This window comes from Dermacentor andersoni, chromosome 5 (genome assembly GCF_023375885.2).
Source record: "Dermacentor andersoni chromosome 5, qqDerAnde1_hic_scaffold, whole genome shotgun sequence".
In the NCBI taxonomy this organism is placed as follows: domain Eukaryota; kingdom Metazoa; phylum Arthropoda; class Arachnida; order Ixodida; family Ixodidae; genus Dermacentor; species Dermacentor andersoni.
Window position 1 is genome coordinate 44,489,545 of NC_092818.1, and position 11,110 is coordinate 44,500,654.

Below are 11,110 nucleotides of genomic sequence, written 5' to 3' on the forward strand. Positions count from 1 at the left end.
TAATGGACGCATTGCGTAATTAAGGAGTGCAGAAAGGATATGTGAATATCTTGGGAAATATCTACAAAGATTCCACAGCTAGCTTGTTTCTCTATAAGAAAAGTAGAAAATTCCCTATCAAGAAAGAGGTCAGGCAAGAAGGCACAATCCCTCCAATGCTATTCACCAGATGCTTAGAAGTAATCAAGCTATTAGATTGGGAAGGTACATTAGTAGTGAGGATCAATGGGGAATATCTTAACAAACTTTGGTTTTCAGATGACATTAAATTATAGAGTTTTACGTGCTAAACCCACAATCTGATTATAAGGCACACCGTAGTGGGGGACTCCGGATATATGGACCACCTGGGGTTCTTTAATGTGCACCTAAATCTAAGTACACGGGTGTACACGGATTAAGGACCTTAACTGATGAAGTGTATGAGTAGTGTTGAAGATTAATATGCCGAAGACAAAGATAATGTTCGGTAGCTTGACAAAGGAATAAGAATTCATGATTGCCAGTCAGCATCTAGAGACTATGCAGGAGTATGTTTATCTAGGTCAATTATCCAAAGGGGGACCCTGATCATGAGAAGGAAACTTGTAGCAGATTAAAAATGGGTTGCAGTGCATACAGCAGCCATTACCAAAACCTTACTGGGAGCTTACCACTGTCATTGAAAAGAAAAGTGTACGACCATTGCATTCTACCGGTGCAAACATATGGGCAAAAAGGAGGTTAATGAAGAAGCTCAAGAACAAGCTAAGGACTGTGCAAAGAGCGATGAAGCGAAAAATGTTAGATGAAACAAGATGAAACGTTAGGAGACAGGAAGAGAGCACTGTTGATTAGAGAGCAAACAGGGATAGCCAATATTCTAGTTCACATCAAGAAAAATATGCGAATCCCGCACAGTGTAGGAATCGATGTAAGCGAAGCTTTCTGTGCTGTTTGGTTTGATTAACAATAATGAGCATGATGTTGGCAGCGAATGCTTCATTTCTTCTTTTAGTTCAACATGAGAGCAGTGAGTTGATCCTAAATGTCACCTTGTGTGCACCCCTGCTATTTGCCTGCTTAGCACACAGAGCAGACAGGGGGAGGTGTTTGCTTGAGGTGTTGTTGTGTGCCATACTTCATAACTTCTGAGAGTATTGAGCATATTCATTGCCTCCCATGGCACATCACATCGCGACAGAAGCATTAAACTTTAATTGAATTATGGGGATGTACATGCCAAATCACAATCGGATCATGAGGCATGCTATAGTGGCGGACTCTGGATTAATTTTGATTTCTCTCTAAATGTGAGTGCGCGAAGAAGAAAAAAGAGAAAACGTTGAGTGCATGAGCGTTTTTTTTTTATTTTGCCCTCGTCTAAATTCAGCTGCCACGGTTGGGATCAAACCTGCGACCTCAAGCAATGCCATAGCTGCAACGCTACCGCGGTGGCCACAAAGGTGTTGATTTGACATGACCGCTTCTGTTGAATCACCTAGACCCTATGGTGCGCTTTAATGCGGCTCTCCTTCTGCATGCCATGCATAAGTTGTCTGCTTGACATATTTGCATGGTGTATATTTTTAAGAAATAGCAGAAAAGTACCGTATCGTGCCTTGAACTTAAGTTTATCCTGTTTGCCTACAGCTGCTGTTGTGTCCTCATGCCACCTTTTCCCTGTCCACCCCCCTTGTATGAGAACTGCGAGCAAAGAGTGGCAAGGCTCTTTTTCACTCATTTCGCTACTGCTTCAGTTCTGCCCATTCTCTGCCTCCTCTGCCCCCTCCTATCTACCATTCTATTTATTTTCCCTCTGGACTTGCACATTAGTAGAAAAGTAAGCGCTGCAATTTCTGCAATGCTTTTGCGGGGTGTCGCGGATAATTACAGCTGTCAAGATGCTAATGTGGCGATGCCCAGGGAGCTCCAGAGGGCATTGTACACATTTAATGCAGGGCAAATGTCTAAGCGGCTTTCTCGCAACGCCTTTCCTCTCTGCTGTGCTCTTGTCATGTATACACATGTTCTGAACGACCCCCCCGATGCAGTGTGCCAGACAGCAACAGCAGCAGGGCAAAAGTCAAAGGAAGAGGCAAAGATAATTTCGCTTTAAAAAATAAATGGCGATAGGCAGGCCATTTAATGCATAGGGCAGATAACCAGTGGACCATTACAGTTAAAGAATGGGGGCCAAGAGAAGTGGAGTCAAGGATGGCAGAAAATTGGGTGGGGTGATTAAATGAGGAAATTTGCATGTGCAAGTTGGAATCAGTTTGTGCAAGACAGGGATAATTGGAGATTGCTGGGAGAGGCCTCTGTCCTGCAGTGAAAAAATAAATGAAGAAATACAGGATGATAATGATGAGTAATATGGCAGTACTTCTGCGATCTGTGACCTTGAGGCTAGTGCTAGAAGAGGAAAAGGGAGCACACTGGCGGTGGCAAGAGCCGTGGCTGGACGCTACTGGCCAGGACTTCGGCCTGTTGGCCAAGTCTGTGGGGTCGTGCCATCGTCCCCTCCAATGGCACCGGACTGCGGGGTTCCGGAGGCATTGTGGGACAGATCATGATCACGGGGTAGCTTGTGGTGCTGTTCCACAGCAGGCAGCCACTCTTGCCCCAAACTGAGGGTCAACCTTTGCAACGATGGGCGCACCCCTTCCACTTTTGCTCCTCCTCTGTTGCAATGATAGGGCGGGCCCAGTGCAGTACCAGCCGGCGCCGTCTCCAATGTGCTGCTGCAGCTCCCGGCCGTGCCATTGCAGAAAGGGCACCGCCGGCACATACAATGTCACCAACGTGATGCACCAATACCAGCTCGAGGTGCCGCAGTGACCCTTAATGGCAAAGTATGCAGACTTCCAGACTATCGAGGGTAGGTATGGTGGAACTCCTTGTTCGCAGCACTCAATGTTCCTGCAAGGTCAAGTTCTAGGAGCTCAAGAGCTAATTGTCAGCAGCAGAGACGTTGAGGCATCGTTTTCATCCCGAATGCAAGCTGACATCATACCCTGGCCACACTACTCCAAGAAACCGCTATTGTCAAGATCAAATGTGTGCTGTAAAATATTCTTTATCTGTATCTATATCTACCTTGGTTCAGTGACAATCTGCGGACTTGCCGCCTCAATTACCTGCACACCTGAAGTGGCTGGCCAGTCTCCTTGTGGTGGAATGGAAATGAATAGGCAGCTACCTGCTGTGTGCACTCTTCAGAACGAGGTTAGGGAGGGAGACCAGGCTTGTGTATGGGAAGGGTTTAGAATTTAGCACTGTTTTGAGGCCTCGCCAACTTGGAAGATACACTACCTGGTCTACCGCATCTTCTTGAGGTGCACATCCAGGAAGCTAGCCAGGTTTAGGACCTACGGGCTCCCAGAAAACAGCGGCGACTAGGATATTGCTTGCTCTGCCGCATCCATGTTCGATGCATCAGTATGCAAGGTTTTGCTCTCCAGAGGGGTACCGTACCGTCGCTCCAAGTCATCACGGGCCAGTGACACTGGCTTCGCAAAGGGAGAGCCAGTGTGGAAACTGCTGCCATGATCCAGGACATCTAGGCTAGTAAAGGACGAGATGCAGGCAAGCTGAGGACAGACGGTGCTGGCTAGGACTGTGGTGCCATGCTGTCCCCCACAGTACATAGCCTGAAAAAATATCGGTGAGTGAGCATCAGTGAGTATCAGCTCATTCTGCTGCCAGTCGGTGAAGCGTGTGACAACTCCTTGCAGCCCCGTGTGAAGTTATGTGGTGAGCTCGCCATACACAAACAGGAATTCCCGTGCGCATGCATTTGGCCAGATAGAGAAAAATGCCCCTCCGACTCCCAAGTAAATATATTTGTATTAAAATGAGAATTTTATGTTCATATTTATGTGCATTTGTATGCATGCTTCCAAAAAGCTAAGAATATATCTTCCATTGCTCTCAACAAGCATTTTTTTCATTACTCCCTATTAAAATGCAGTTGCCACGGCAAAGCAGTCCAGGGGTGTGATTGGAGATCGTTGAAACACGCATTCTGTTTGCATTCAGTATTACCTCACACAATCTGCCGTTTTCACGGCGCGACGGCACATGCGCCCTGCCCTAGCGGATTAGTTGCAAAACGTTTCGGAAGGGACGCGCGCGCGGCCAGATATCAGGGGAAAGTAGCCTGAAAAAAAAAAATGTGCACGGAAGCTCATTGCAGCGAACACTTGTACCGTGTACCACGTTGGTACTCCACCTTAACACAGAAAGGGGCCAGGGCTTTGTCCGGACTGCACCGTGAGCGACGTAGTTGCCATATTGCATTGACAGTAATCAAACTTATCAATAAGCCGCTGCATACACTTGGGCGACACTTCAAAAACGCCCACTCTTGCTGGTGGTGGCAGCGCAGGCCTGTCTTCACATGTTCGTTTAAAGTGTAGTAACACTGGGTCGATACGAGACCGACAAGACGTTGACGCCAATGATTGGCTGCCTATTCAGCACTGTGTCGCTGAGACCATTTGATCATAACAGAATGACAATGACGCAACTGACGGGTGTGAGTTCCCTTAGCGCGACGGGCTTTCTTGTTGATGGCACTGATAAAACCAGCGTGCCGACCATGATCACGCAAACGAACCCCACACGATCAGCCGTCGAACCGACAACGCGATAGCTGCAGCTCATTCACTTGTACATATAATTATTTGCACTCAACATGCGTCAACATGCCTTCGAAGTTGAAATGCACAAGCTTCAGTCCTCAAGCTGCACACAAGAAGTTTGAGCCAATGTTGATCCTGTTTAGAGAAGGCTGGGTTAGGCCTGACCCCGTTGAGTTCGTGCATCCGCTACCGATGGACCTGAACCTAAAAAATAAGCAGTCAGGAGAAAGAAAACTGCTTTTATAGTTGAAGTGTGACCCTATAGCGATATATCATCTACTATTCGCTAGGCACGCACACAATAAGCAGCAAGCGGCGACACAACGCTGTGCTAACATCATATACTTTGGTCACCGTTCCCAAACGCTGCCAGTTGCATTTGCTACGTAGATGCTGGGTCTTACGTGTTATGCTGACACATTTCTTAATTCCAGAGAAGCACTGTTTACCTCTGTGTCAAACGGGTGCGTTTGGTACAGCAGCATACAACTCGCTCAATTATACCAATGGCGTCAGTGATGGCATCCGCGTTTTTGTGAGAGAACTACATGCCCTATGAGTGAGGGCTTATGCCGAGCACAGTTTCCTCTTTTGTAGCACGCGCAAACTGTAAGTATATGATGAAGCTAAACAAAAGCGAAAATCAGTAATAACAGCCCGTAACATATGTGTCTGGATCACATTTGCAGTTGTTTAAGTGGCGCGGCCGCTCGTATTGATTCGTCTCAGGGTGGAACAACGCAGCTCATATGCGCAGATATGCAAGTTTCGCTACGTTTTGAGATGATTTCATATCAGCGATGCACCGTTTCCACAATATATCCGAAGCTAACAGCTAACTGAAGCTGTAGATGTAAACAAATGCACCGCTTTGGCAAATCCGACGTGCAAGGCTGCGCTTGAGGGCTTCCTGAATATGCTAAATGTTTAGTGAATGTCTAAAAGGAATACAGAAAGCGATGTGCAAGCGCAGACACCAACAACAACAAACTCCAAGGCAGCCGCGTTGGCAGACGGAACTTGGCGTGCCTTCATCGGCCCACAATGCACTCGGGCCTGCTCACTCAGTAGTAGATGAGTAGATGAGAAAGAGGAAGCTTTAGCTCGGGCCCAACTCCGATGCGGCGTATTAAAATACATGTAAAACGAAAAAACATTTTTCTGAGATAACCCCCAGACCGATATTAATGAAATTTGTTGCATTTGGGAGAGAAAGTTAAATTCTAGTGACTGTTGAAAGTGGAATTTCGATTTAGGGCCTGTATTTCGTTTAAAATATTTCCAAAAATACAAACATTTGAAAACAGTAGAAGCACATTAATAGATCTGCATCAAGAACCGATACCGTGGTTCTGTAATCAGCATCAATTAGATCATTAAAAGTGGACAAATTCAATGTCACGTTATATCTTATGCAAATTTGTTACGTTGTTTACGATGGTTCTGCAAAAGCTGTATTTCCATATTACTAAACCTTTTGAGATTCATGTGTAACATATCAATTTTGTTCGCTTTAGATGTGCTATTAGATGCAATTCACAGAATTGTAGTATTATTTTTCGTTGATGAGTTAGAGTTGTAAACTTGATAGTTTCGTTTTCTGAAAATGTTTTGATATTTGCTAATTTTTAACAAAAACTGACGACCTAAATTAAAAATTCAAAACCAACAGTCACTAGATGTTAAGTTCTTTCAAATGCAACAAACCTCGCCAAACTTCGTGCGGTGGTTGCTGAGAAAAATGAATTCTCCCTTTACATGTATTTATATAAGAGCACCCGAGCTAAAGCTTCCTCTTAACAATTAATCGCGATCCACAAAACGCACAACTGATGGACATTCAACATAGGTGCAGCTGCACAAATCAACCGGCGAAATCCTCGGCGCCCTTCCAAAATGTTTCCAGCGATGTGCCGCAGAGGGCAACAAAGGAACAAGAAAAAGGCGAATTGGCTGTGCTGCCGTTGTAAGCCGCGCCCGTCCGCGCGGCCCAGGCCACTTGCGTGAAGCGAAACTGATTGCTAACTAAATGCATGTTTTGAACAACGATCGCCAATCCTGACCCAGCACAAGAGCTCGTGCGCAGCAAAAGACCACCACAGCGACTGAGCCATCATGGCTGGTAAAAACAGCTTGTAGTCATGACTTATTATTGCAAGAGCAATTATAGATGGCTTGCATTGACATCATCCTAGATGCCATGTTGGAGGACCAGCTCGATGAGAAACTGTCATTGACGTCATATACAAGCTACCAACACACAAAACTCCAGACGCATTTATGCTGTCATAACCATGCTGTCACGGCTTTTAGAGTGCTTGCGCAGCCCACGAGAAACGGTTAGGTGTCCAGTGATGCGAGAGACGTGCAGCGAGTTTGCCTGCAAAAATCACTTGGCCAAGTGGACACAGGTTCATGCTCCGCTCAGTTGACTCTGCAATGAAGCCAGGGTAGTGTTCTGCCTTCCATTGCTGGGATGAGTATTGTGCACACAAGGGCTAGCGTCTCTGCAGAGCAGAACCATGGTGCATACACTGCTCTGAGCAGAATGGAGAGTACACTTCATGCTACAAACACCAATGCTCTTGCTTCAGTTTCATTTCATGCACCACCAAGGTTGGATGCCTGCAAGGCCAGTGGCGGCATTCCTCACCACGCGTCCATTGTGAGAAGTGTAGTAACTGCCAGGGAGCTCTTCCTGCTGCGTTGCAGCAGTTGATAAGCACAATGTATGGTGCCAATATATCGTTGGCAAGTGCTGTTGGAGGACTGTCTAAGGAGCTTCGGCACAATGCTAAACCTAACTATCATTTTCCTCTGTAACAAAACAGCCAAATTTTTTAGAAAAACATCAGATTTGTGTTTCATTCACGAAATGCTCTGAGGTAACGAAAAAAATCTTCCATGATGGCTGTATTCATTAGAAGCAGGCTCAACACAAGCAGCATGTGAATATGACATGTGGTGGAAGACACACGAGAAAGTCAAACCATAAGGAAATTTATGGTGATATTATGTTCGTTGTAACTTTTTTTTTGACACGGAAATATTATTAGCCATGCCAACAATTAAGCATAAAGCTCTGATAAAAAATTTCACTTAGACATTTTAAATAACATTTTAATATGGACTGAAACTGCAACAAGCTATAACAAGGGGCTGTAAACGATATAGTGCTGAATATTGCATTAGAATGTATGGCGCTGATGAAATTACGTTTAATGACACTGCCATATGTAGTCTGCAAATTTCCATAGTTTGTTTCACGTTTAACAATTCATCTTTCAATATTTATGACCACAGAAGCTATTCATACCGAAAATATGAATCAGCAATGCAAAAAAAAAAAAAGAAATGCATGTGGCTTACTGGACATGATAACTGGGAAAAAGAAATTAAGACAAAATAAAACAGGAAATTGATCAAAGTGCCTAAAGATTACATTATTATACTTTGGTGAAAATACAGCTACCCCTTAAATGGCCCCTCACCAGGTCTGGCCATTTTGAGCTTACAAGTGCCTTGTATGAAATGCGTGCTAATGATCGTGTCTGTTAAGTATTACATCGCTACGTGCCATGGAAAGAGCTGAAATTTCAAACCGAATGCCTTTTGCCCTTCTCCTCGTGGGTGCCATGCTTCCAGCTGGAGAGTCAAGGTCAATCGAACAAGTGCACCTATGTACATGGCAGTTCTGTGACGTCATTCACAGTGGCGCGCAACTTTGAGAATTATTCGAGGCAACATCAGTTATTTGTTTAAACTGTTCCTTCAGTAGATGAATTAAAGTTTAGAGAAATAATAAAACACACAAACTGAATGTCGACGTGTTTTTGTTTTACGTTGCACTGCAGCAAGAGGGATGTACTTCCGTTTTGACTGCTCCTTCTCACGTCATGCTGTCGTGTGTGCAGACAACAAAACTATGTAATTTTCTGCTGTGTTCCAGCATGCGACCATGCTCTGTGATCCGTTCGTGTCTGCGTCGGTATTCGCGTAGCACTGACTTATACCGCTAGTCGGGTGCTCTCGGGCACAGCGCAGCAAAAAAAGCAAAGCAAAAAAAATCAAGACGGGGCCTGTGAGGTATGCATCATGCGATCCTTGAGCTCCACTATGGGAGAATGCAGGGAAGAAATTTCGCTAGCGGAGGCTAAACGGGGCAAGTGGAGAGAGTGTCTTTCCTGGTAGTGGTGCTCACCTACTGAAATCAAGGTTCTCAGCAGTGAAATATTTCTATCTTGGCCATTAATGAAGCAATTTGAAAAATTCTTGCGACAGAACGCTCCCTAGAGGGCACGTAACAACTTCCAACGTATAACCGAAATTTGCTATGTGACATGGTGAGGGACCCTTTAAACAAAAGTCGATCTTGCATGTGTAAGCCTCTGGTGGGGAATCCATAACCCAAAATGAAATGTGACATGGAGCATGATTGTGATGTGTTGTGGCTCTCGCATGCCTTGCATGATGAGCCACCAAAATTGTGGTATTATTTCGAGAAGCAGTACTGTACACAGACACACACACTATACTACTTAGATTGCAATCAGTCCTAATTGAAAAAAAAAAAAGTGTGCTACGTCCAACGACTACTCAAAGCCACTGAGCTGACGAGGAAGCTGACAAGTCCATCAGCTTCCAGGCAGCCTTGGGATCAAGCTCATTCTGGTCTCGGCAGAGCACCCAGGCATGATGTATGCGCAGGATTTTCTCTGGGTCGCCTTCAACCACTTCACCTTTGCTGTTCCGCACCACGTTGATCTGCTGCGACTGAAACGTAACAATGAGTACAGGTCCCTGCTCCATAATCTTTCCCATGGCTAGATCCACGTTCATCACATCGAGCACTTTGGAGTCGTAGTGATAGCCCAGCTGAATGGCCTGCTTTATGGGGGTGCTGATTACGTTAAAGGGCGCGTCGTGACACCAGTCCCGCAGAATTTCGAGGTCCCCTCGAACCATGGCCTCCAGCAAGTTGGGGATGATGTCAGTCTCGCACATGCGCAAGAACTCGTTCTTGTCGAAGTTCGGGTCGGTCTTGCAGATCTCGGTGAGCACCTCGGACAGCTCCGTCTTCTGGAACAGGCCGCCGAAGATGTCGGACACCTTGTCGGTGAGCGAGCGCGAGGCGCGCACCAGCGGGTTGTCGCTCTCGTCGTAGCGCGTCTTCAGGTCGAAGAACTTGTGCACGTACGGGTTGTTGTCGCGGAAGTTCTGCCAGCTCTGGGACCAGCGGGAGTCGCGGTGCAGCTCGACGCCCGTCGCCTCGTCGTTGGGGACGACGACTCGGGCGTCGGCCTGACCGAAGCCCAGCTCGGAGCGCTTCCGCAGAGTCTTCGGCGCCCTGTAGACGCGCGCGCCGGCGGCCGCCGCCTCGTCGATCTCCGTTTTCACGGCCTTTATGCCCGAAGACACTGCTTGAAACGCACCCGACTTGCCGAGCTGATCGCTTTGCTTGGCTATCGTTTCGGCCGCTGACTTGGCCGACTTGGCGAGCTCTTCGGTCAACTCGCGACTCTTCTTGCCGATGTCGCTTTTCTGTGCTTCCTCGATGCCTTCCTTGATTTTCTCCTTGAGCGACTCGAGCTGCTCCATGATCTGCTGCGAGCCTTTCGCCGTCTCCGCTTCGATGTTCTCGTATTTCATCCGGGCTTTCCGTAACGCCTCCGACTGCTCGAGTTTCGCGGCTTCCTCGCGAAACTTCTTCAAACTTTCTTTCATCTCCTTGTTTTGCACCATTTCTTGCTTTATGTTATCGAATACCTGCCCGAAGAAACCTTTCCGCTGCGAAGGCGAGCTGTAGCACCTAACGGCGAGAGAATCACGAAATATAGAAGTGTTTACATTGCCGTTCCTGAGGAGGTGGACGGAGCAGATGTGTCGGAAGGCAGAGTTCGTTGAATTTAAACCGTACGAAGATCGGGGAAAACGCAGTACGCGAGAAACACTGAGCCATGCTTGCGGCACGGCGAACGCCATTTTTGCCATTGGCGTGATTCCCAACGTTGCTGGTCGAAAGCGGGAACGAGTCGCTTTTAGCGAAACTAGCTTAATTTCGATTTCGTTCTCTTGTGCTTCGCCGACTTATTTTTAATTCGCTAGGGTAGAAACTTAGGCCGGTTGGTGTAGAATAGTTTAAATTGTAGAACACAAGCGTTTAAACGAAATACATACAGAGTGAAACACACAGGGGATGACGAAATACGCATGTGTATGTGCTCATGTATACACCGACATCTATGACGTGTTTTCGGCTCCCAAAATCACTTCCGCCATAGTCAGCTAGCGAAAGCGTAGCCTTTAAGATTTGCATTTAAAATTCAGAAGGCGCCACCCTATGAAGCGTGGATTTGGATACCACCTATTTGAATTATTTTTCGCCGGCCCTGGGCGCACGCTCGAGAAGCGCCTCCCCGCATAGAGTTAATAGAGTTTCATATACCTAGAGGGCCTCGAGGGAAATCTGGCGCTGCGATCGTTCA

General features: G+C 46.5%; 1 protein-coding gene across 1 annotated transcript; it reads right to left on the minus strand.

Moving 5' to 3' along the window:
- Positions 1 to 7,728: 7,728 nt before the first annotated feature.
- Positions 7,729 to 10,611, minus strand: LOC126530025 (mitochondrial import inner membrane translocase subunit TIM44). The gene has a single exon (XM_050177490.3). It carries the CDS (start codon positions 10,605 to 10,607, stop codon positions 9,222 to 9,224), a length of 1,386 nt encoding a protein of 461 aa, XP_050033447.2. The 5' UTR covers positions 10,608 to 10,611; the 3' UTR covers positions 7,729 to 9,221.
- Positions 10,612 to 11,110: the final 499 nt, after the last annotated feature.